General features: G+C 32.8%; 1 protein-coding gene across 5 annotated transcripts; it reads left to right on the forward strand.

Annotated features, from left to right (window-relative positions):
- Window positions 1-54: 54 nt before the first annotated feature.
- On the forward strand, window positions 55-27,186 carry LOC116777346 (cold shock domain-containing protein E1). Of its 5 annotated transcripts, none has more exons than XM_032670848.2 (15): window positions 55-259; window positions 979-1,423; window positions 1,617-1,840; window positions 2,135-2,511; window positions 2,622-2,829; window positions 3,408-3,587; window positions 7,410-7,561; window positions 12,783-12,915; window positions 13,023-13,208; window positions 17,219-17,341; window positions 17,756-17,949; window positions 19,651-19,868; window positions 19,959-20,135; window positions 21,044-21,215; window positions 24,479-27,186. In XM_032670848.2, the coding sequence occupies exons 2-15, from the start codon at window positions 1,306-1,308 to the stop codon at window positions 24,693-24,695; spliced, it is 2,679 nt and encodes an 892-aa protein (XP_032526739.2). In that variant the 5' UTR covers window positions 55-259; window positions 979-1,305; the 3' UTR covers window positions 24,696-27,186. The 5 variants fall into 5 exon arrangements, with proteins under 5 accessions (XP_032526739.2, XP_061382397.1, XP_061382395.1 ...); XM_061526413.1 differs by having other exon boundaries at window positions 982-1,423; XM_061526411.1 differs by lacking the exon at window positions 55-259 and adding an exon at window positions 260-338.
- The last annotated feature ends 324 nt before the right edge of the window (window positions 27,187-27,510 follow it).

Below are 27,510 nucleotides of genomic sequence, written 5' to 3' on the forward strand. Positions count from 1 at the left end.
GAAAATTATGAAAGGCTCAAATAAAGAAAAAAACAAATGAACTTATGATTGATTTTCGCCTTTAGACAAAAAACAAGCACAAAATTTTAAAAATTATTTATACTAATAAACTTGCGCGATTGAGTAAATTTTGTAATTATTCAAGTAATATATAAAAGTATTCGTAACTAAATTTAAATAACTTGTATGGCATGATCAAAGGCGCGATTATGTTGACATTCAATATGGCGGTATGTCGTCAGTGCTGTGCTGTGTCGTGGTGAGATTTGTTAATTTAACGGATTGTGTTAATATACTTTCTTAATGATTTGATTCACTTCAGTTAAATTTTTATACCAGTAATAAGTTTTATATGTGATATCAATTTTGTGTTATGTTTAATGAAGTCGAGCGGTAGCGAACGACGTTATAACTTCAATAGTCCGTCGGTCTGGTCGGGCCGCCGATACCTACCTAGATAGCAATAATAAAATGTAGAACGATATTCAGATGCTACGCTCCATTGTATATTACTCATTTTAAAAAGGTTTAACAGTTTTTTAAATAATATTCTTGGGAATATCATTAAATATTCAACTAGTTGTCAGCTCTAGATTTTCTAGCGCTCATATTTTATTTCGTTTATCAGTGAGTATTTTCAATCGACTCCGAGTGCTCGTGCGAGACGGACCTCTATCGAAGCTGTTCGTAAAGTTTATAGGCTTTACTGTGATTTTTACCATCTAGAATGATATCAATTTTAATATTTGTATATGGTGAATGATTAAAAACTTTATTCTTCGGCGTGTTAGCGTTATTTGGTTTAACATTAATTCTTTTCAAACTTTTTTTTTCCGGTTAGAGAAGTGACATATACATTTCTAGATTTTTAGTTTGTGTATTATTTTTTATATTAACTTGGTTTCTAAATTACTTTTGTTAAGAGTTGAGATATTTTAGTTGATGTTGATAGTGTTATTAATGATAAAATCATTGCAGTAGGTAGTTGTGGATAACCAAACCATCATAACATAGAAACAAGCCAATGCACAGCCGAGCTCCGATTCAGCAAGCATTGAAGACATCTGAGGATCTAGTGTAGTTTTTATCAATACCATTTTTGCAAACTTAGTGTTTTGTTTATTAAATTTGTTACATCAGTGTAAAGACTTATTGTGTTGCTAAGACACGAAGAGAAACATGTGATTTGGTTTATAAATTTGTAACTTTTTTAAAAACTTTAAAACACCACTCCTTTTTCTGTGATATATTGGTACACCATTCTGAGATTTTTGACTTATATACAATATTGATACTGTCAAAAAAATGTCAAGCAATCCTCAGTGGAAAATGTTCCAGCCGCCAGATTCACACAACTCCCCTTTACAGGATATTTTAGATCTCCAACAATCAAATATGCAGGCCAAACAGGTTTATCGTAATGGTGAGTAAGCATTTTCTTAAATCACATATTAGCCCCAAGGAGCTGATTTCCAGTCTGTTTAAGATACAATTTTTGGGTAAAATAATAAAAAAAGTATCATAAAATTATTTTAGTATATGTATATTTTTATAATATATGATTGTACAAATAAATAAATACAAATCATCTATAATTAAGCTCCAATTGTTTGAAGGTACTTACAGCGGTGAGTACCCAAGTTCCCCTCGAGATAATTTTAATAATATGGGCAAGTCAAGTGGTGGAAATAGATTTTCTGTTGGCAATTATAATTTGGATGGATGTCCCATGGGAGATTCTGTGGGAGTGTATTCTTCCAGTTCAACCAATAACCAATCTCAGTATGATTCCACGAATCACCCACCTATAAGAGAAACAGGGATTATTGAAAAATTGCTTGTAAGTTTTTTTATAAACATTATTCCTATTTGTTAATTTTGTGACCAAATTCATATTTTACTCACTAATTGAAACAGTTTTAAAACAAAGTATGTTAAATTACATAATGATTTTGAATAATTTTAATCTCTATCAGAAAATGTGTAATAATAGCTACCACTGTTACATACAAATTTATAGTAGAGAAAAACGCCCTAAAACGCCCTAAACTCGATTAGCTAGAATTTTCAATTATGTCAACACTAGGTAACAGTTTCTGCATTGTTGGGTCGCTAACGGTGTTTTTCATTTTAGCATTCCTATGGCTTTATACAATGCTGCGAGAGGCAAGCTCGTCTATTCTTCCACTTTAGCCAGTTTGGTGGTAATATAGACCATCTGAAAATAGGTGACCCAGTAGAATTCGAGATGACTTACGACCGTCGTACTGGCAAACCAATTGCGTCTACAGTAACTAAAATAGCCCCCGAGGTGGTACTGAGTGAGGCTCGAGTTACCGGAGTAGTGACTACGGAGGTGAAGGGAGAGGGTTCAGGGGATAATACCGGACGCATATCGTATGAGAACCGCGGCGAATGCTTTTTCTTGCCGTATACTAAAGATGACGTCGAAGGAAACGTAACCCTTCGTACAGGAGACGCTGTCAGCTTCCAAATCGCAACCAACCAAAGGTGAGAAAAAAATTATACCTTGCTGTGAAAAAAGTAGTTTATATCAGTATTAGTTGTTTCTAGACATGCTAAGTAAGGGAAGTGACATTGTTTTTTCTTTAATGCTGCAGAGGCACTCTTGGAGCGTGTCACGTGCGTTTCGAGAACCCCGCGCATCCCGTCAAGTATCATGGCGTAGTGTGTTCTAAGAAGGAAAATTTTGGTTTCATCGAGCGGGCTGATGTCGTTAAGGAGATATTCTTCCATTACTCTGAAGCCAAGGTCAAAGAGGAGCTGTCTCTAGGAGATGACGTGGAGTTTATAATACAGACTAGGAATGTAAGTATAAATAGAGATGTCAAAGGATAGCAGGAAATCGATGAACTGAAAAAAGTAGGTTCTCGTCAAACACGGACAGACGGATATAAAGGGGTTCGGTTAGTGCCTGCAGCGTTGTAGATTTGTATTTGAATTGATTAAACTGAATGCGGTAAAACGAAACAGCTCGTTCCGAAGGGTACCTTGTTCTTAAAATTTGTAGTGAAATAATTTTTGTATCTCAATTTGTATTTTTATCAAAAGAACCGTCTATTTCCATTAAGATGCTTATAATAAGATATATATGTATGTATTCATAAGATGTTACAAAAGCATTATTGGGTCACATATTTGAATATATATAAATATATCATTAAATGTCTGAGGGATCAGAACCACAGTATTAATATTTTGACGCTAATATTCTTTCGACTCTACTAAAGCGAGCCATTTACACGTGAAACTTCTTACGTATTGGGATAATATTGAGTAATAAAGAATGTCTAATTATTATTATTATGGCTTATATGAAATAGAATCGATAATATAATAGTATTAAACTAGTATTGTCGCTATATGTTTGATATTTTGTATGTCAGGGTAAGGAGGTTGCGTGCAACATCAGTAAGCTGCCGAGTGGGTCGGTTGTGTTCGAAGACGTTAGCCCGGAGCAGCTTCGGGGGCAGGTGCTGAAGCCGCTGGAGCGTGGGGCGCGACTCCAGAGCGACCCTCTACCAGGCAGGATCAGATACAGGGCACCGGACCATTCTGAAGTTGAGGTCAGTACCATCTACATCATGAGTCTTGAGTAAGACGTTACTCTATATATCTGATATTCAAAAGTGGCGTGTGTGTGTGTGTGTAGAATTTCATCTTATTGTTGAGCTCATTGTGTGCTGCGATCTATACAAAACTAAAAAATTACCATAGATAAATATAAGCGTCTTTTCATCCTTGCTGTGTCGACCGGAATGATAAAACGGAAAGATTATTTTTATAAAAATTAAAGCAATTCACATAAAAAAATAATCTAAAAAAATTAAGTCTAAAAGGAGACATGAAAAAAAGAAAGGAGAGAAAAAGTTATGTTATTAAAGTTTTGACAATAGAAATTGGATGAGATATGATAGACCGGCAAGTTAGCGATTGGTTAAAATTTAATCCGGGCTTATGTTGCTGCGATGAAAGATGAAATGATGAGAGTAATGATGGTAACGAATGAAAGTAACTTTAATGAATTTGATGAGTACTTATCATGTTGCACTGCACCATTTTTATTACATAGGAATGATATAATTTTTAATATTTAATTCCGTTAATAGTATTTAAAAACCCATATTAAATAATTAATTGATGACTGTTAAAAATTAAACTCCAATACTGAAATCCCGACAAAAAGGCTTTTGTTTAAATACAAAAATTATTCGAAGACCAGTGTTGAAATTTTGAGGTTTTGGTGTACCTTTGTTGTGATGAAATTTAAATATTAAAAACTATTTCCTTCTATTTGGAAATGGAGTTGAATATTATTTTGTTAAAATAAATCGTCATTCCTAGAACACAGTTTGTAAGCAGCTTAAAGGATTACATAAACTGTAAATATTATTCAATATCGGTTTTTATAACGTTTATTTTATGTGTAATGGAAATTTCCACTAGTATATATTAACTGATCGCTTTGTGGGATTTCGAACTTGAAAGAGAACTAGTGAGATGTAGTTTCTATATAGCAATGGAGCCTTCAGAAAACCAATCCAATATAGGATTTGTCAAATTGTGACAGTTACTGGGTCACCTTTGTGCATCCATTTCACATTGACACAAGTGTGCACAGTCTTTTATGATACGTGTACAGCCTTTGAGATGAAAACCCTACGTTTGATAAATACGAGAATATTAATTGTTTTTTTTTTTCTTTTGCTTACTTTTATATGATATGTGTTTACGACGTAAATAGGAGTTGCTTAAGTATTCAGTCAAATAGTATTTCGTTTTTAAAATGATATTGACGTTTAATTGAAACTAAAATATTTCGGATATACTACCACGCAGACTGGCAGATTAGCTCTCCCGTGATCACGGTAGCTGAAAAATAAACGAAACGTCGGTATTATGTAGTTTTTTAAAATAAAATAAAATCCGCGTAGTATATCCTAAATACATTAGTTTCATTTAGATGAATAAAACTCGCGAAAGTCTTAGATATTGACGTTGTAAAGATTGATTGATTATATGAGATATCGGATGTAGGAATCTCAGTTTAAAATGTATTTTATATCCGTCGGAGAGAATTTTAAAGAGAATGAAATAGAGTATAAGCAATTATTATAATTTAATTGAGCGGAACATTGTTTTTAATAAACATGGGGAAATGTTATCCACAAAATAATAAATTGCTTTTATACTTTCCTAGAAAGCTCTGGGGCGATAGGATTTCATTAAATAATATTTTGGAAATTAATTTTGCTATTCCGTTTTATATTATTTAGTTATTTAACGGGTGATCGGAATGTTTATTATAAATAAATTGACACGAATATACAAAAAAGTATTTTGGACGGTAAAGCGATAGAACGGTGTAAATTTATCAAAAAAAAAAGTCCCGATTGTTTGACGATGATAACAGATAGAGAATATATATGCTGGTACGTATAAAATGAAACTAAGTAATATCCCGTAACGCTAATAAGCTTCTGATGTTCATTGATAAAGAAAATGTAAGAAAGCAAAGTTCTGAAAGATAGCAGCTTTAAAATTATACAACTAGTACGCCATTTTTACAACATTTTACAAAGTAACATTAACTTTTTTAAAGTATAGCCAAGAAAAATTAAATTGAATGCTGGGGGTTATTGTCGTACGGAAAACTGACTGTACTTGCGATTTTTTAGGAGAATAATAGGAATCCTTATAAAATCATCGCACTCAGCTTAGTTTGAGTCTATTGAAAAGTTTATATAAATTTTCTCTTTGGTAAATATTTCGTGTTTATATATTCAGGTTTCCGAGACGAATATGCGTTTAAGAAATTTAATAGTGTAGCACGTTCAGTATATAATTTAGGGATGTGGGGTGAACATGTAGTTGGTCCTTCACTTTGCTTTGATGTCACGTGCCGAGTGACATTCGCTTCATTGGTCCACAGTCCGCACAGCAAGGGAAATGCTTCGTCTCGTAACCGAGCATATCAATATCACTGCCCTATATTTAGATATTTTGCAATGCATTTATTATATTTTTTTATATATACAATATTGAGGCGTGACGTCATCACAACATAAAACAACCTTATTATGTGAACGCTCGATCTAATTACAGTAGGAGTAGACCAACAATATATAGTGCAAATAAAGTATATTATATTCTAGATATGCATTAACTGATTGACAATTTCGCCGCTGATTACAAACCTATCGGGGGCTGTAATTGCTTGAACTGTTTACAAATATTTACAATTTCGTGGTTCATTTAAAAAGACATACTTTGCATCCACGTTACGTTATAATAATGAGATGGTGATTTAATTTGTTCTCAGCAAATACAATGAATTTAACAGTAAAATTAGTTTCAGATTTTATTATTAATGTATACGGTATATTGCATCGAAACTTGATAAATGATATATATTTGTGAGGAATTTAATTAAATTGTATTTTATTGTGGCTATAAAAACATGATATATATAATATAGAGTCAAAATGTAATTTACTTTGTGTCAACAATCGGGCACTTATATAATAAAATTTTGCGTATGCAGTTGTTTAAACTGAAATAAAGTACATATAATGTTAATTTTCATAAATAAAAATCTTTCATTTTCAAAAATAGCTTAAACTAATTTGAGGTATAGTTGGGTTATCGCTTTGTGAACTGATGCATTGACTAATAGTTGTGACAATTGCTTTTTGTTTGTAACAAGCTTTTGCCCGCGGTTTAGACTACGTAGATGTTGATTGTGTATCTTGTGAAGTTAATAAAAACAAAAGCCGAACGTTTCACCAAAGTATCGAGTTTTATTACAAACGTTTAGTTGTATATAGATTTATTGTCAGAAATCCTCCGCGGGCGTCAACGGAATGTTTATAAAAGGTTTATTACAATTCGATAAATGATTTCAGAATGCATAGAGAACAAATATAAATACAAATATTTTGGTGTTTGTTTTTTTTATAGAATATTTATTTATTAAAAAATGTAAAGGTATGGTTTGTTTCGAAGACATCAAAGGACTTAAATTTTCAAAGAGTCGCTCTCTAGGATTGCGTTTTATATTTTTACCTTTTGAGAAATAGAAGCGCATTTTTCATAGAACGTGAACTTATTTATTTACAAATATTTTAATGCGATTTTATTTAAAGAGTTTTTTTATTTATTTATTTACTTTGTATTTATTTCATTGTCATTGTATTTCAGTAATATGTATATAGTGAAATAATTAGTTTAAAACATCCAGTGATTAAAGTACCCTAAAGGAGATTGTTAATCTGATGTATTTGTCGTATACATTTACCTCGTATATGTAAAAAGCTTCGTTCAAACTAAGCACCAGTTGGATTTGTAACTCCTTTATCGATTGGCTGTTAACGACGCGACATTCATAGGTGCCTTTCGGCGACAAAGACCAGTGCGGGGAGTTCACCTTGCGGCACGGGGATTGGGTCCAGTTCCAAGTGGCAACGGACAGACGGGATCAACTGAAACGGGCAACCAATATATCGCTGCTGGATGAGTCATTCAACGTATCAGGCGAAAGGTGAGCTGCTCTTATATTTCTGTCATTTCTTGTGTTTTTATATCGCCGGTCTTTGTTATTTAGTAGGTATGTTTGTGGCTGAATGGCTAATATTCGACGCCGTGTGTAGTGAAGCGTCTCGCTGGAGTGTTATACAGACGACAATGTTCGTTCGCACACAATTTAACACGTACCTACTTAGTTCTACAATACTGTACTAGTGTAAGTAGCTAAAGTTAAAAAAAAAATTTTTGGTCCTGTTTTACAAATAATTATATGAGAACCCTTAACTATAGGACATATTATAATATTAAAATGCTTATTAAGCCACCGGCCTCGTAATCGTGTATCGGTAACCTGTCGTCGGGTCAGATCAATCAAACCTAGGTCAATAAAAGACAATTAACGGGACACTGCTATACATACATATAAATATACATATACATATACATTGCGATTTCATCTTATCCTTAAGATGCTTCCCTAACTATAGAAATTTTATATGAATGAAAGACAAATTCTAGAATGTACGTAATTTTTTTTATAAGAAAACATTTAATATTCAATAGAATATTAAATGTAAATGAATAATAATTCAGGAAGGCCGAGCGCTTTTAAATAATAAGCTGGTAGTCTAATAGTCTCAGCGTTCTCCTTTGACTTAAATAATGCTCTTTTGCAAAGCGAAGATATGTATATATACTTTAAACTTGAAACCTAATTTCTTTTATGGTAGAAGATGTTTAAGTATATAATTATTATATATTAGGAACTAGCCCCGGCTTCTCTCGGGCTCTTTACAAAAAATATAAAATAGCCTATTTAATTTTGAGAATTATTAAACTTATATTATGGTAACTTTCACATGGTACGCCCGATTTAAAAGACTTAAAAAGTAATTTGCAGATACTGATGTAGGCTTCAAAAACAAAGTAATTGATTTTTATAAGACCTAATACCGTATCTATGTAAATAGCTTTTCAATAAGCGCTTAAGGAATGCGAATTTTTAAAAGTTGTAAAATGGATATAATATGTTGTCCTTATGGTATAGACATATGCCACCGTGGACTTTTCTGTAGACATATAATTTACACGATACCACCATAGATTATTTTGTTATGTCTCAAAGACTTAAGGCAGCGCTTTCGTTAAAAGCTTTCAGACGGCTCATGTTTTCCCGACATCTTAAACAAATTATTTACTAAAACCTTCTTCGAGAATCACACTATCGAGTGGTGATAACTGTTTGATAATCGGTGCAGTAGTTTTTCCGTTTATCGCGAACAGAGAGACAGACAGACAGACGCGGCGAGGGACTTTGTTTTATAATACGTATTGATATTGATAATTGTATTGCTGTCAAACTATTTAATATATTATAGTTTATAACAAAATGTTTGTGACAGTATAAAAAAGTTAATACGTTTCCATATATATTAAAAGGAGAAGTAAACGCGATATTTATTTACTCTTTAAAATACATTCTGCGCATCCTATTTAATTCTATTAAGTTCTGAAAGGGAAATGTCATTAAAATTACTATATCGAGGATGAAATAAATGTTTCTCTTGAAAATGGGTTTGCTTTACCGACGTGGTGCTATTCCTTTTACACGATACATAGGCTGTTCATAATAAATAAATGACTATCAAATATGATGTTGATTTTATTTTCTTTAAGGATTTCTTTTTTGATTTTATGTGAAATTTTGTTTGAATTGTATTCTCTATAAATTCATTCGATATGAATTTAATATAATTACGTATCAAAGTTAAAAAAAACTGAGACCGATATATGGAGTTCATTATGGGCGATTAGTCTTAAATATCTTTATATGAGAAAAAAAGTCATTTTTTTTTCTTATAAAACGATTGTTTTAAAGTAATAAACAGCACCTGTTTTTTTATATATTTCTGTTATGTTGTTGAGAATATTAATTATTTATGTAAAATTTTGTGTAGTCCATCGTTAAGCTCTCTCCCAGACGGTGGTCAACGCAAAATACATTTACATTGTACGTCCGCAAAACTAAGCGCATTAATATCGCACGTCATATTCATAGGTAAAATTTAATTAATAGAACCCATTCAACATTAAACGATTTTAAACATCACTGAAACTGTAACTGAATTTAATAAAAAAATATGTATGAGATGGTTTCGTATAGTAACCGTTACGAATATCGAATTTATATAAACCGATAAGTAATTTTGTAACTACCGTCAAATATTCATTCGATGTAAAAAAAAAAAACTATCAATTAATAAACATTTATTTGAAAATAAAAAATATTCTATTATTATAAAAACTGTCTGCTCTAAACTTTGATTTCACTGTTCACTGTTTCGGATATCTGCCTCCTATATGTATTAATTTCTGTACCCAGTGTTGTACGTAACAACTACCCTCTGTTCACTAATGGCCTGACTTGTTTTCAAAACAATTTACAGTATTAGTATGAGAACGAAATGTGATTAGAACGGGGACTTGCATCTTACATGAATAACTCTTCAAAGTTGTCTCCAAAGTTATTGAAAGCCGATTGCAAATTAATAGTCTTATTTGGTGGAGCTTCGTGTAATAGTATTATAATGATTTGGTTCAACGGCCTAGTTGGTACAATTGGACTAATTGGCATGAAATATTGTTTTGATAACATTTTCATGGTATAATTAATATTGAGAGCAATTTTCCAAGAATAGATGAGGATGTTATTATATTATTATTTTTTTAATTAATATATGTAATACTTTATATATTAGTACAAGATTTGTTGTTCAATATATTTAATAAGAAATGGTTCCAGATCTTAATATATAATTAGCAATTTCAATACATATCTCATATTTTATTTATAATTTTAAAAAAAGTTTACACTACAAAATTGTAGGTTTAGATTAATTAGCAGTGTAAATTTTGATTGTCACATGTAAATGAGAAGTAACATTTTCTGATTTATTTTGATAAAGCCATGTGTTTTTTTTTAAATATATAAAAATTGCACCTAATTAAAAAACGCATTTGTCTCAAGAATATAACTATAAATAAAATTCAATAGTCGCATCCCCCAATCATTCAGCCCTAACAGGCATACATCCGTACAACTCTGTCAGGAAAGTACGGTAATTACCGGACGTTAATACAGATAGAGTGTTCTGTTTCAGCTAATTACTAGTGTTGTCTTACTTTGTGGGAGTAGTGCAGCCAAAATTAAGGTATTACAAGAAACTCAGGCCTATATGTACATGAAAATTTTCAGATTTCTCTATATAAAGGACATCTTAAATATAATGTCTTTAATATGTATGGTAGAAACAGATGTTGATTTCTTTAAACGTCTCATTAATGGATCTGCGCTTCGAGCGCTATGTGTCTTATACGGACCGAAAGTACAGATTTATATTTAGAAGTAATTTGACATTTGTTTAAAAGTTCCTTTAAAAATGTGTATACTAATAACTATACTGACTTAATATATAATATAACGTGTTTGATAAATGATAAAATATTACGGCGTTTTGTATATATATATATATATAGTTTGGTTGTAAATATACCCCGTACAGAGTTAGTGCTTTCGTACTTTGAACGCACGTAACTTTTTCACGTATATGCAGATGACTGCATTGCTTTATCTTCAATTAATAGTGACAGATTTGAATGATAGGTACAAATTTCAATTACACTATTATTAAATTGCGTTAAGAGGATTATTTGTATTAGCGACGAGTGGTCGAATACAGGAATAATTAATTTCATACTTTGGTTTGGGAGTTGAATGGAAATGTCATTGAACGAGAGCGGACGAATATATTCCTTATACGTTTTTTAATTTCAACTGGAAAGTGATGAACTACAATTTCCCCAATGGAAGGTAGAAATAAGTCGTAAATATATATATGCATGTGACCATCCATGTTAGTTTAAGTTATTAATACAAAATGTACCACTTACTTTTAAAACGTTTTACAGTATTTTTACGAAGCATATATGTACATCATTATTTATTCTTATAAATTATGGCTCAAATGTAAAATGTAAAATATATATGAAAAGGCAAAATATCCATATCGGATCGTTTCTTATTTGCTTAAATAAAATAAATATTAAATAGACCTTTCGAGTAACAGAAAGATTTAAAGTGAATTTTTGTCAAAGGTAAAACGTGAATTTTTTAAAATGCATAGCAAAAGTTTTAATGTACATATTAAAATTTTCCACTGTCCGTTAAAAATTTTTCTTCGTTTTCTAAAACGATAAAAGTAACACAAATAACTTCATGTGCAGAATTTGTATCAACAAACGGAACAAATATAACAGGGACGTTTTTGTCAATACACGTACGACTCTCTGGTTCACTGTAGCTAAATTCGAACTTTGAAAGCTGGTCAACAAAAGTTTTTTAATAAAAAATTACAAGTCACATAAAAACTGAGAGTTTAGTGAATGTTTCCGGAATGTCGTAATGTGCTCAGCGTTATTAAATGCAGCAAAGGATCATATTTTCTAAAACATTTTAGTACAAATATGTATGAAAAATTATTTGCAACCGGTAAAGGACTTTTACAGATAATAAAGTGAAGTGAAATATAAATACAAACTTGTTAACATTTTACAGATGAAATTTTATTTTTTCGTTTTCATAAATCTGCTGAGTCACCCGTTCTAGTGATTATTTTTTTTTTTTATTTACATGCAACGCCAACAAAATGTTCATCTTTTTAAACCCGAACTTAAAATAGTATAAATTAAAGTTATTACTTGTTTTAACTAGGAATCTTTTATAAGTTAACATTCTCTCTTCAATGGAACACCTCAGTTTTATAATAACCTATTGTAAACAAGTCCCTAACAAGGAAATTGTTGAATAAAATCACTAGGACCACTATTCATTTCTTTTCACTTTGTTATAACACTTTAATTAGTTTAACTTCCTACCATAGAATTATTATTTAATATTTAAAATGTATTATTTATACTATATATAAATAAGGAATATTATAGATCTCATTTAATTTGTTCTTATTTATTCCATCAAAATATCATCGTAATAATGTGACCTGTATGATGCTGTCAGGGTTCCTATTCTCACAAGGATTCAGTGCACTAAACTATTTTTGTTTACATTAAAGTTTAGTATTTTAAGATTATATATTATTCTATGAAAACGTTGATTCTACCAATTCTCATTAGTTTATATATGATAAGTGAGTTAATGTTTATATATTTGTTGGTACCAGACGTGAACAGGGCATTGTTTGTTCCTTGAGAGATGGCTTCGGTTTCATCCGATGCGTAGAGCGTGAGCAGACCATGTTCTTCCACTTCGCCGAGGTGTTGCGTCTTGGCCAGGAGTTAAGTGTTGGCGACGAGGTTAGTAACATACACTGAACTGATATTATATTGTCAAAATGTCATAAAAGGACGATAAATGTTTGTCCGATTCCGAGCGGTTTAGTGCAGCGGTTATTGTTTGGCAGGTTGAGTTCACCGTGGATCCTTTGTCATCCTTCTCCAACATGAACAGCCGCCAGTCTGCCATCCGTATCCAGCACTTGTCTGCTGGTTCCGTACAGTTCGAGTCCCTTGTGGAGCGAGGCGTCCGCGGGGTCGTCACCAAGGAAGCGCATTATTCCAACGAGAGTCCCAACAGAAACTCACCGAATGTGAGTACCACTGCATGGTTACAAAAGTTTATAAGTACATACCCAATTTAAAATACGGACAACCAAACTATTTCTTAAAATAATTCTCATAGTAAATTCATTTTTTAATTCTAATTGGAATTTTAAATAAATCGCGTTTTTACATTGAGACAATTGTCATTTTTTTAACACGCTTTTTTTACTGTTTTCACTAAACTGATCGTAAATTGTCTGCGTGTAAAGCTAACAACACAACATCCATCTGAATTCAATATTCAATTGAACAAAGTTAGTGTTACTATATGCATACTTGCATCTAGTGTGGATGTACTGTAGATGCCTACAGTTGTCGCTTGATTGGCGTCTTCCTCGTTGGTGATGGCGATGTCATTGATAATATAAAGATTGGTGCCATCACCAGAATTATGCGTTCGTTCTATATGACGACGGTTTATGCAAAATTTATTTGATATTTTTCTCGTTATACTTAAATAATACCGAAATTCCATCTATAAAAAAAACGCTCGAAATCATCTCATATAAATTGTAAGTATTAAAAGTTACCATATGATAATTTAATGTATAATGTGTCTCTCTTTAAATAAAAAGCTTTTTTCAGTCTTAAATCGTGAAATGTTTGATACATTTGATGTTTTAAATGAGTTTGTTTTAAAGAATATTGTATATGTATATAACAAAAAAATATTCGGCTAATATTTTTTTCTTTTTGACTGTACAAATCTATTATATATTTAGGATAGGTATTAAAAGTGATTGAAGGTTTTTATGTGTCGATGTCATATGAATAAACAACATAGTCACAAACTATGTACATCGCTTACATAAACAAAGCATATAAATTGTTTTAAAGAAACCTTAGTTTATTGAATGCAATAAAGAAACAGTTCGAATTATTGTCAAAGATTTATGAGAATTTCTCACGGATAGAACGTATATCGCTTTTATTAAAATTTTTAAGATTACTACGGGAAATATCGAAATACCTTTAATGTGGAATATAGAATTTATATTCTAAGCTATCTAGCTCGTGTAGAATACTCGTGTAGAATGGAGTTAAGTAATAGGGTAAGGCTTTAAAAGCTTTACACCTTAAATGTAATTTACGAATTTTCCTTATATAATGTTAAAGTGGAAAATACAAATTGGAATGATCACTTTAATTATAATACTAAACTATTTTATATATATCGAAGTCAAATGAAAGCACTGGCTTATAACTGGACTATGATAAGAGCTCCTTTATAATTAAATTCTCTGCTGCCTTATTAAACTGTTATAATAAATACCTTCGGGAAAAATGGGGATCAGACATGACAAGGCGCTGCAGCCGAGTCTTGGACGCGATTTTATTATTCGCTTACAAATATACTCATATAATGCAATTAAGATACCATATTTAAAGTGGATCCAAAAATATCTGTAAATAGTTCTTTACACGAATAGTCCTTACTGTCAATAGTAAATATATGTAGTGATGTCATCATAAAATAAGTGTGTCTGTGTGGATTAAGGGATTCCGCATGTTCTATTGGAAAATACACATTGATATATTGAACACTAGTAGTTTTTAAATCATATTACAATGTATTAGAAGTGACCCGGCAACAAGCTTGTATTCAGATACAAGCTTGTTGCTGGGTATTATTCAGATATATTTCAATATTAAAAATAATCTAAAGCAGAATGAGATGAAAAACAGCACTAGATATTTTTAAAATAAATATGAGTTTTATAACTGCCCCAAGACAATTTCACGTAATCTCGGATATAAAGAACTAATAATAATTAAAAAACTGGAATAATAATTAATTAGCAAGCACTCTTTCTTGTTTCAGTATAAATGTAAAATTTTATTCAGAATACGATTTTATAATATTAATATGAGAAAAATAAGGCTCAAATAGAACTTTAATTATCTTATTTCTCTATATCAAAGGATACTAGAAAGATATCTCCCCGAGAGTATTAAAAGACAGAGATTACACGGGAGTTTCTCGTCTAAAAGTCTCTCTACTCGTACGTTATTAAATTGTTCAATACATTCGTTCGCTAATATCTTTTTGTTAGGAGATTCTTTTTATTGTACTTAGTGAGTATTCGTACCAAGAATAACGTGATTGGTTATAAATTACTGAAGTGTTTACAGTGTTCATTTTTATACCTTCCTAATTAGTTTTATTTGACAGAAAAATAAATCTTTTCTTTATGATAAAAATAAAATTAAACCAGAATATAATACAGCTGAAAGTTATTATAAAGTTTTTGAACTATCTGATTGACGTTGAGGACAGTATTATCTGCAGTTCTATCATCGAGTTGATTAGTTCGAACGACAAAGTGTAATGGTGGACTAGATCAAAGCTTTAGGCAAAACACATTTATGTCATACATCATAAATATGCCTTTATACCACAGAGCCGCATGTACACTTGGCTATTGATGATACCGTACAAAGTATGTTGCGCTATACAGATACTTGTATAATGGCTCAAGTTATATTTACCTGAATATGCTATTGATAAATACAAGTCCAATATTTTTGACTCATTGTCTATCGCATAATATTAACAATTCAAACATGCTCATTATCAGTAAACATTGAAAACAACTGACAGGCATTCTCATCTCGTCTGCCCGTGATCACGGTTGCTGTAAAGTAGCCGAAACGTATTAAAATATTAGTTTCATTCAAACATTGTTATTTTACTATAGATATTGTTTTAAGTAATTTTTAATTTTTCAACAAACATCCGGAAATATATGAAACTTTAGAATATACTATGTTACAATAAGATACTTAGGTGAAAAACCTTGCTTATATCATTTAACAAGCATGTTTTACAAACGTTCAAGTCCAAATCGACCCATTTGTCTGCTTTAATAATTAAATCTAATGAGTATGAAATAACAAAAACAGTCTGAATATGTTTTAGGTAAATCATTTCCATATTCAGGATATTATTAGTATTGAAAAGCTAGTTTTCGAAGTGAGGTGAGGAATGTTGAATATTAAAGCTGTTGTTATACTCTAACGTGTGTCCGATTACATTTTGGTATCGGATGGTTTTGACGTGGGGTGGGTGAAAGGAAAGGGTTGAACGGCTGCACCAATGTAATCCTTTGAAATTTGGAGAGCGGAGATTTTAGTTGGGAGCCCCCAAAACACAAAATATACATTTAGCAATGCACGAGTAGTTAGGACGTTTAGGAACCATACACAGGAATGGAGTGCATCTGCCGAGTTAGCCAATGTGATCTCTATTGATACTAAGATTTAGAGAGGTTATTGTCGTGTCATTGTATAAGCGTCCCCTCGACCCTCGCTAAACTCGTTAATAACAGGTAGCGAATTTGTAACCTACGACGGAAACACAATTGTATGCCACTTGATTTTTTATTGGCGTTTTCGTCCGACAGTTTAGGCCCTAATCAATATCCACTGTAGTCTAGCTGCAGAGGGCTTCTACATCTTAATTTAATTACTTCTACTCTAAATAGCGTTGAAGTTTCCATGCGGCAGAACAAATTTATAGACCAAGTCTTTGTATGAGCGACAAAACTCTATTTTGTGGATGTTAATTACTTGGGACTTAATTGAAAGGAACAAATTAAGTAGTCCGTGAATTTAATGTTATAGAAATAAATAAACATTGTTTGAATATAATTATGGATGTATGTCTGACTCTTTACTGTAATGTTGTGTGTGAACTGTTAACGCTGCGAAGGCGTCATGCCATGAAAGGGAGAACCCTCCGTGGGGCTCACCGTCGGACTGGCGGGTTGTGAGTATTGTAGGATACAATTTGTGTTCATTGTAACATGTCGACATCACAATACATCGTTATATACATACATATACAGAGACACAGACTACAATGAGAAGGCTCTATATAATTGACATATTTGTGTCACCATATCGTAAACAATATATTGACTTTTAATTTAAATGCTATATATAGTGTTATTATATTTAAATGAATGTGAAAATTTACAGTTTAATTTTGTTTCAGGAGTCCGGTATCATAACGTGTCAAATAAACAACTTGAAGAAATCTATACCATACACGGTCAAGAAATGTGAATCAAAGATGCTGCCTCGCGTGGGCGACAAAGTGACCTTCGATCTGTATCAGGTAAATATATCTTTGAGACTATATGTACATACTTATTCTTGTAATGGACGTCACACGTTTAATACAATTAATCTTGGTTAATGTATGGAACATCAATATTTATAAGATGTTCCACCCCCCAGAGGTGTAAAAGCCTTATATTTATTATACTAAGGCATTTAGTGAGTTTGTGACTAAAAATATCCGTGCTTTTGTATTGAATTTTCTATAATCATATTAATAGTTAATCATATAATAATAAATAGTTATAAATATCCCGTCAACATGTTGTCTGCTAGTCTGCCACTGGTTTTAAACTACGGTTTTGGAATTTTATTGAAAAGTTAGCAGCAAAGCTATAAATATAATGGTATGGTAGTTGTGTTGGGGGTAGCTTTTATCGAATGAAAATATCATGAAATAACTTTTGCACAGGTGAAGAGGACTAAGGAGCTGGTTGCTATGAGTGTGACGATGCAGCACAGCATGACGAACGGCCGGATTGGAGGGGCGGGGGCTGGAGGGGGATCGGGGGCGGCCACCCAGCAGGGCTTCGTGGCCGCACTCAAGGATGGCTTCGGTTTCATTGAGACAGCCGATCACACCAGGGAGGTGTTCTTTCATTTCAGGTATGACGTCACAGTGGTAAGTCACTGTCAATATCAGTGTAAAGACTACAGCGATATATATCCGAGTACAAAGAAGCAAGTATATTCAATAAAAAATATGTTGGTATTTCAACGTTTCAAGGATCGAAAACGTATGAAAGCAATTCATAGAAACGTATACAAATTTAAACTTTCATTTATTTTTTTGTAAATAACGGCTCGGTTAGGATGAGAATTATTGAAAACAAATAGTTGGAAATAAATCGTTTTTAGAATAAACAAATGGAAACTTAAAATACACAAAACTTCCGCTAAAACCGATATCGCATTGAGTAACGTTTCCATATTGCACTTGTAGTGATTAAGCTGTGAAAAACTTTTCCGCAAAATAAAATTGTACGTTTAATTAAAAGCTGGAGATTAAAGGGAGGATATTTCGTTACCTTCGACTCCTACAGCGGATGGAACATTGATTTTATCAATTTGTTTCATTTAGTTGAGTGTCGTGCAATTAAAAAAATCATTCTGTATAGGCGTTTGAGAGATTTTTATTAACGGATGCTATGCTTGTGACTCACTGCGATTTTTTCTTTAAATATATTTACAGTGAACGCTCTGCGATTGTTTTGTTTGTTTTCTATGCATGTGCCTTTATTACGTTTGGTTTATTTCTCGTTTATTTTTATATTTGTGTTTTGTTTTTTTACATTTTATTCTGCTGTGCAATATTTTGATTGCGAATGATAAATTTGTGCGATTGGTTGACTCGGTTATATAATTGTGATTTGAATATTTGCACGAATTCTAAATTTAAATTAGTATTGGATAGTAACGGTTGTTCAGATCGAAGGTCGTACAGCAAAAGTTGAGTTTTTCTTTGTCGGGCACATTTCGTAACCTTGGAACAGTTGCTTCTGTGAAGCGTAATTGCGACTTGATTGCTCGCGAGCTATTTGTGATTTAACTACCTTAGTTGAATATCATAACCCCTCTCTGGATGTTTGTCCGCATAATTGTATATACTAATGACGTATTGGGCTATTTTTATTTATTTTGGTCGCTTGTGTTATTGATTTTGACATCGCGTTATTATCAATTCACGTTGCGCTGTTATTTTGTATTCCCGATGATATTTATGTTTTGTGATTTTATCTTATTGTAATATTGTATGTACAACTTGTATAAAGGAACGTGAATAGGTTATCTTGAAGTCAAATCCTAAAAAGTTTATTTCTTAAGTCGCATTGAGTAGAAATTCTTGTCTCAGTGATTTTCAAGTACAGCTAAAAAAAGGTTTCGAAAGGAAGACACTTGTCATTCAATAATGAAGATAAGATGCAATCCCCATTATCTGATATAGATGGTACTCGACGTGTTATTAATGGCGTCTAATGAACTGTAACTTATTGAACCGTGTCTGAAATTGATAATTAATTAATGTATCACCTGTACCGTATGCCAGTGATTATTCATTACTTTGTGTAGTACCGCTGTGTGCAATATGGCAATTTGAGGTGTGCGATGTAATAATATTGTTAATTAGTAGTATTAAGATATATATATATGTATTAGGGGGTAAAGTTGAATGTGCCTTTTGTTTTGTCCAGATTGCTCTTGTAAAAGACATCCGTGTGTGAAGAAAAAAATGTTACGCATTTGACCCAGTATGATATAATGGATTGTTCGATATCAGTATATTTTAAAGTGGTTGTTCCTTTACAGTAATCTGGAAGGCAGCCCGGATGTATTGGAGTTGGGTTCAGAGGTGGAGTACACTGTGGGTCGTCAGAGCAGCGCTAGCGGTGGTTGTGCCAGCGCCGAACATGTGCGACCACTGCCTCGTGGAACTGTGCCCATTGCACGACCCCTGGAACCTCCTCTCACCGGCACGGTGACACGTACGCTGAGGGCCCTCAACCCCGACCAGGCCAAGTACTCTGGTAAAATACAGCTAAATAATAAATATTCTCACTATTCTGTCACAAATATATACAGTTAAATAATATATCTTAACTATATATTATGTTAAGGCTTAATCCAAGTGGAGGGTGGGATGACCTACGAATTTGGCATCATGGGACTAGCGAGCAAGCGAGAGATTCTGCAAGTTGGCGATCCGGTCACATTTCAGTCGGACATGGAAGGTCGCGCTACCAACATAGTGCCCATTAGAAAGAAGAGACGGGCCACCGTAGACGCTATAAAAGGTATAAAAATAAAATCAAAAATTTATATCACCAACTATACAAGAACATGTCGTTACTACAATTAATGCCATGCTCCATTCAATTACTTCTCTACTAATTAAAACGACAGCGTCGCCACAGTCCCTACACATTTTATACTACATTTCAAAGATGCTTGAGTCAATTTGTGTTGACTTTGTTTGATTATTTGTATTAAATATTTTTCATAATTTCAAAACGAGAGATCGCAGTTAGAAAGTAATTATGTAGTAAAGAGTGCTTCGTTATATTAGTGTTACGTCTGGAGCAGTTAAATTTTAGTAATTAAATTTAGTAAAATTTTAGTAATTATAATACATTCCTATTGTGAGTAGAACGGATGTTTTAACTCAAATGTATCTTTTAATATGAATTTATAAATAAATTATAGAAAACTTAATATATTTCACCCTCATTTCATAATTGAATTGAGCACCATTAACGCATCCTCGATAATTCGAATGATTAAATCCTTCACTGTTATGCTATTTTAAGTGTTGTTAATATTATTGATTGCTTTCAATAATAAAATGGTGCTTTTTAAATATTAATATATTAATGTTGGTTTGTTATATATTATAGTAAATCACTCGGAAGTGATATCTCCGTGATGTATTAATGATTATTTACTGATCCTTATTGTTCCGGGTAACAAATTCTAACTAGTTTCGCAGCTGTCCTGTATCCCGTTCGGTATTTGAACCAGATTCAACGAACTTAAATTACTTGTCTGTGTTATGCAGCCGATTGATTTCAGTAATGCTAACTTTAATGTGAAAAGAGGCTTGTCGTTTAAAAAGTTATTTAGAGAAGTGTGTAATATGGAATGACGTGTGTATGTTTACGTTTCTGTTTGTATAATATCATTCATTGTAACTGTTTTTCATAAGGCGGCTTCGGTTTCCTGTCTCTCGAGGCTGAGGAAGGTCGTCGTCTCTTCTTCCACATGAGTGAGGTCCGCGGGAACCCTTCAGATCTGGCGCCCGGAGACGCCGTCGAGTTTGTAATGCTAACCAACCCCAGGAACGGGAAGTGCTCAGCCTGCAATGTCGTCAAAGTCGGGTGAGTCCAGCCTTTTGTTTTAAAGTAATAAAGTACCTAGTATTATTAAATTTTTCTGTGACAATATTACTAAAAGAGGAACAGTCGGTGACGGAATATCAACGTTCAGAAACTCTATAATAACGTCATTATTGTAAGAGAATATAATTTTCTTTTTATAATAACGTTATAATAAAAAATATATATTATTCCGCATACAATAATTTTTTTTAACAATAACATGACACAGATAATTGAGATGTTCTTTTTGAATACTGCATGCAGTTACACAACTCGTGAATAGTTAATTCCATTCTCAAACTTCCGCTTTGACATTCGTTCGTTTGAGAAATTTTATCTTGAAAAAAAAAATTAAAACGTAAATTCTTTTTGGGAACAGCAGTTTTTTCCTGCAATCCTTTCATTTGTGTTTATTAAAAGATTCTTTGAAAGGTATAATTAATTTAATTAAACGGTTTATTGAAAGATAACGGCGCGGAAAGTGATATCGTTTTCAGATTCGAAAAAGAAAACAAAACATCTACGTAGAATTTATAACAACTCGCTACTCAAGCTTTGTATTTTATTTTTTGTAGATCAGGACCTAATAATGAAAGTTTAAAAGGAATATGGCGTTGCCATTATTATGATACTAGGAACCAGCCCGGCCTCGCACGGGCTCTTTACGAAAAATATAAAATAGCCTATTTAATTTTGAGAATTATAAAACTTGTATTATGATAACTTGCAAATGGTACGCCCGATTTAAAAGACTTAAAAAGTAATTTGCAGATACTGATGTAGGCTTCAAAACAAAGTTATTGATTTTTATAAGACCTAATACCGTATTTATGTAAATAGCTTTTCAATAAGCGCTTTAGGAATGACAATTTTTAAAAGTTGTAAAATGGATATAATATGTTGTCCTTATCGTATAGACATATGCCACCGTGGACTTTTCTGTAGACATATAATTTACACGATTCCACCATAGATTATTTTGTTATATCTCAAAGACTTAAGGCAGCGCTTTCGTTAAAAGCTTTCAGACGGCTCATGTTTTCCCGACATCTTAAACAAATATCGTTAATGTACACACAAGTAAATACAAAAACTTAACAAATTATATACTAAAACCTTCTTCGAGAATCACACTATCGAGTGGTGATAACTGTTTGATAATCGGTGTAGTAGTTTTTCCGTTTATCGCGAACAGAGAGACAGACAGACAGACGCGGCGAGGGACTTTGTTTTATAATATGTTATGATATATATAGCTGATTTCAATGGAATTTGATAATTTTGTTAACAAAGCAATTGACCAAGATAACTCCGTTCTTACGTACAATTGAATATCAGTCCTAATAATAATTACATCTTAATGAATCCACCACTGTTTTTATAAATCCTTTCATTACTAAACTACTGAGTGTATATGTTTATTTTATAAAATTATTTTGAACACGTAAATTTATTGCAATTGTCAAATTTACACGGTCATTTCTTACTCATCAAAGTCTATTTGTCTTTGAAAAGTGATAGTCCAAGATCCCTTGAATGCCATACGTGACGTATTTTCTGACAATAAGCACTAAAGCGTATTAAACAGGCTGTGATGAAAATCAGCTAAAACTGAGCAGTAAAATTGCATTTTTTTCCTGGTATTTAGTAGGCCGAACTAAACCTAAATTGCGCTAAAAAGTACAAATTAAACTTTTTTTTGAAATGGTTAGTGAGCTCGTAATACTTATTGACCTTGATGGCGTGGTCTTTGGGGATGTTCGTTAGCCAAAGGAACAGTCAACTTTATTGACACAATGCGCTTTAAAATTCTCGAATACAGAAATATATCCGGTTTCTGGTATCACAGATATCCCCTGGTATTTTACATTGTTTCTCATATCCATCATTATAGTCCAATCCTGAGCCGCTTTAAGGATATAGTAAGGTTGACGTTTGATTTTATAGCCCTAGTGCATTCTCTCACAAAACCTATTAATCGTTCTTTTGTGAGCAATTCTTTTGCGCTCTGGCTACCGAAATACTAACCGCTTCACATTTGATTTCTAAAACCCTATCGTGACGACGCGAGTATTGACCGTTATCCAGGAGTACTCTTCAGCCACCAGCAAATGCTTAGCAGTTCCAACTGCCTCCCCGCAGATAAAGCAAGTTTTTTCGGTACCTTCTTACTAAATTGCTCTGATCTGGGAGAGTCATTTGGAACGCATTGAGATAAAATTTTAGCACTGCTGGCAACCAATCATTAATTATAAGTGCGCCATTTTATTGCTCTTGGGATGCAGAAATCTCCTGTGGTCTGCATTTCTAAACTCTTAAAAAAACTCACTAATAAATACTTAACAAAATATGAATAAATTAAAGTAATTTTTTATATAAATACTTTAATATAATAATTAACATTAAAGTATCTTAAAAAGTACTCACATCACAAGAGGCATAGAAAAGTCTCTGTCAATCAATATCAGCTGATTATGTTTGTTTACAAGATTGTTAAATTGTATTGAAATAAATATAGAGTATTTTCAAATGTCCTTTAAAAATAGTTTGTTAAATTAAATTTATACAAATACCTTTTCAATTTATTTTGATGTTTTATTTAAAGTGAAAATGAAAGCACAGCTTTTAATTATAATGGTTTCTATGAAGTGGGCTTGTGTGTAAACTCTGAAAATAAATGATTACGAGCTATTCATTCATTCATTCATTCATTCATTCATAACGAAATTGTAAAAGCGACTGCGTTTTATTTTTATTATATCTATATCCAACGATAATTAAAAAAATAAATTTTGTATGTTTTGTGTTAAAATGTAATATTAAATTTGTTCCGGTTATAAATGGTTATATATATATATATGTAGGTATCTGTTGTTGAAAATGTAAATTTACGTTTTCATTGACATTGTTTGACCCGTCATATCGACCATTTCATAACTTTTTCTTGGTATTTCCGAATTATTTTATGAACCATATATAGAATGTTGGATGATTTTCGTCAGACTAAAAGCACTCCGTTAACGAGATTTGTATGTCCGTTTTACATGTCTGTGGAGCGTCACTGGTCTGATCTCAAAAAAAAATTACATTGATTGAATAACTTGCTCATATTATATGTTACGAATAAATCGAATAAAAGATATATTAATCCACTAATACCTAATAACCATACATATTAGGCATGATGGCGCATGAAAATATTTTCTATTTACATGCAATATGATAGTTGTAATGGATGTGTTAATATTTAACGAATCCTTCAGGAGCAACAGCAGCAATAGCAAGATATCAAAGCGCGATCGCGAGAGGGAGCGTGAGAGAGAGCGTCCAGAGAGGCCGGAGCGTCTGCTGGCCAGGCTGAGGACGGTGTCACTCGAGGAGCCCGGGCCGCGCGTGCTGGTGCTGCGACCTCCGCGGGGACCGGACGGCAGCCGCGGCTTCCGGCCGAGGAGACCGCTCGCCGACCAGCTGGCCGACTGAGAGCAGGAGACGCGGACGACCCGACACCCCGCCACCGATACCAGCCGCACCACCACCCGCCGCAGAGTCTACAGGTTCGGTAAGCAGCCCCCGCCGCCGCCGCCGCCGGGCCGTCCGTGACACCGTGACACCGTGACGCGACACCGACACGGTCTCGACATCACATTCGTATAGTTTACTCAATCACGTATTCACCAGAGACTGACTACCACATTTCTTTAGCAGCGTATGTATGAATAATTTTAGGTGACAAAAAATTTTTTGTTGTTGACATCGGTTTAGTTGTATGAACGATGGACATATCAATTGATGATTCGTTTTGCTTGATGTGTGTTTTTTTTATGAGGTTCTTTTTCGCATAGATACGTTGTTCAAAATTCCATTACTAATTGTCTATCCGAGTCGACACGAAGACGGCCAGTTATATAGGTATTATTTATGCTTCTGTTAATATGAACCGTGTGCGTGCTCAGGATACATAGTGCCTTTTCTGTCAAGAAATAATAAATATGTAAGAAATGTCTAAAACTAAAGTGTCTGGTGCCTTATTGTGTTATGAATGAACCGTCAGCTGATAGACATTGTATGGGAGTATGAAACTCTGTATATAATAAACACTTTGTTAAAAGTAATAAAAAAAAAAGTTTGTTTGGTGACGACTATACTTATACTGTGCCTCGATGTTACAATAAAACATATAGAAAATGTATTAAAAATGAAATAAATATATTGTCGAACAACAAAAATATATATAGGAGGGAAATTGAAAAGATTCGTGCAGTAACTGTATTATTTTTTCAGTTCTTCCACTATAACATTGTGGCAACGTAAGTGTTTTCGTTGAGTTACGTATTGTAAATTTAGTATATATGTATATATATATGGTTTTGTGAAATCTTATACGTTTGTTTTATACTTTTTTTTTTGCAAAATAATGTACTTTTGAATTTATTATAGAACAAATAGAAATAAAAAAAAGTATACTTATAATTAATTTTTGTATACAAATGTCGACCAGTGTATTATAATGTGTTCTATTCTGTTATATAATGCATCGATTTTTTAAAAAGAGATCTGTTTGTTTTTACATAAAATATAATTTCAGAAATGATTCAAGAATTATCGTATTGGAGAGGTGTCCGTTTTGTCTTACAAATTATAATAATTATGTAAAATGTTCTATTTACGAAGATTTTTATATTTTTAAAAAGTATCCATTTCATTTTTTATTTTGTACAAAGTCAACATCAGAAATAAATTGAAGTGGATTTATAAATAAAGGAGGCTTCTCCAGTACAGAAAATTGTATATGAATCCTGTGATCCTGTGATTTGGTAATCGTATGTGCAATAATGTAACTACAAGTTATCACATAGAGGCCTCGTCAAGTGTCCGACTCGGTTGACGTAAACGAACAAAATGTTATATTAAGCTTATTAAAAATAATCGGAATAGAGCATTCATGCTATGTACTGGAATGGAGCCAAAGACTGAGAAAAAAAAATATTTATTGCAATAATAATATTGGTATTAGATTATTTTAATTAGCGATATGTTGTGAAGTCATGCGGTCGGGTCGCGCAGATAACGACTTCGACACCAACAATATCTGATCTGTACAAAATCGGTGCAAATATAAATTATTGTAACAAGATAGATGTCTTGAATTAGAATTTTATCTAAATTTGATTTTACTTTTAGTATTCAGACTGAATGTGGAGCAATACGACATGTGTTCATATCCGGTCGGTGGACTGAGGGGCCTCGTTCGTTCGGAGATTGTGGTCCGTTGTTATCATTAAAGTTTTTTGGTGATATTAAAACGAATTTTTCGTATTACTACGTTTGTTAATGCTGTAGTTATAAGTGTATGAGAGTGTCGGCGGACGACGACTAGTCGGACTGTTTATAATCATATTATTTATAGATAGATTATAAAATTTAATAATGTATTTTCAAATCGTATTCGCGTCTCATAGGTACGCGTATGTAGTTATTATATTACGTAAAGCGAGTTAATGTCTTGCTTTTCGATCATCGGTCACATATTTCAGCGACTTCACCGAAACGACAATCTCAAACGGTTTCCGTGACGACACGCTCCGATACGGACGAGCTGAGACTCGATGTAATTTATGATTAATTCCAAAGATGGGAATTTTGAACAAACGTTATTATGCTGTACGCTTACAATATTCGTTAGCCTGTAAACGCCCGTGTAACCATGTGTAGTGATAGTGGCAATGCGATATATTAATCTGGATTGGTGTTGTAGTGTTGCCCCGGACGAAACGGGGATAGTTTTATGTAAAGGTCTCATCTGTAAGGCGACTGTCTCGTTAACCGAACGTCTTGAACGTGTTCACGTGCTCTCCTAACGTACGATCGGTGAAGCGAGCGTCGCATATAATAAATGCAGTGCCTAAAAGAACCTCGAGAGGGATACCAAATGTTAACCTTTCAGAATTACAAAACTTTGGAATTATCATAAGAGTTTATTTTATTTTAGTTGTACTCGTATTGATAAGATGTATCTACGCCAATTGTTTACGATCCTTGTACGTGGTGCAGTGTCCGCCATCTATCGGCGTACTTCGATAAACTAAGCCCTAAGGTGAGATGCGGCAGTCACGTAATCCGTCGCCTGTATCGTTTGTGTAATGCAGTTGCCGCCGGCGACAAGACAGCTGACTACTATATTTATAGCTATATGATACTTGAAATAAAGGTCATTAAACAAATACTAATATCAAAGTCATTATTGTCATTTTAAAACTACCTGCATGCTTTCGATTGGTGGAGATGTGCTTGAACA

Source organism: Danaus plexippus, chromosome Z (genome assembly GCF_018135715.1).
Source record: "Danaus plexippus chromosome Z, MEX_DaPlex, whole genome shotgun sequence".
NCBI classification, from domain to species: domain Eukaryota; kingdom Metazoa; phylum Arthropoda; class Insecta; order Lepidoptera; family Nymphalidae; genus Danaus; species Danaus plexippus.

What these genes read in the sequence shown, in the direction of transcription:
- LOC116777346 (XM_032670848.2), top strand. Translation starts at nt 1,306, where the DNA reads ATGTCAAGCAATCCTCAGTGGAAAATGTTCCAGCCGCCAGATTCACAC. An exon ending in CGGACCATTCTGAAGTTGAG is followed by an intron (nt 3,588 to 7,409) that starts GTCAGTACCATC and finishes CGACATTCATAG; the next exon opens with GTGCCTTTCGGCGACAAAGA. An exon ending in TGCAATGTCGTCAAAGTCGG is followed by an intron (nt 21,216 to 24,478) that starts GTGAGTCCAGCC and finishes CGAATCCTTCAG; the next exon opens with GAGCAACAGCAGCAATAGCA.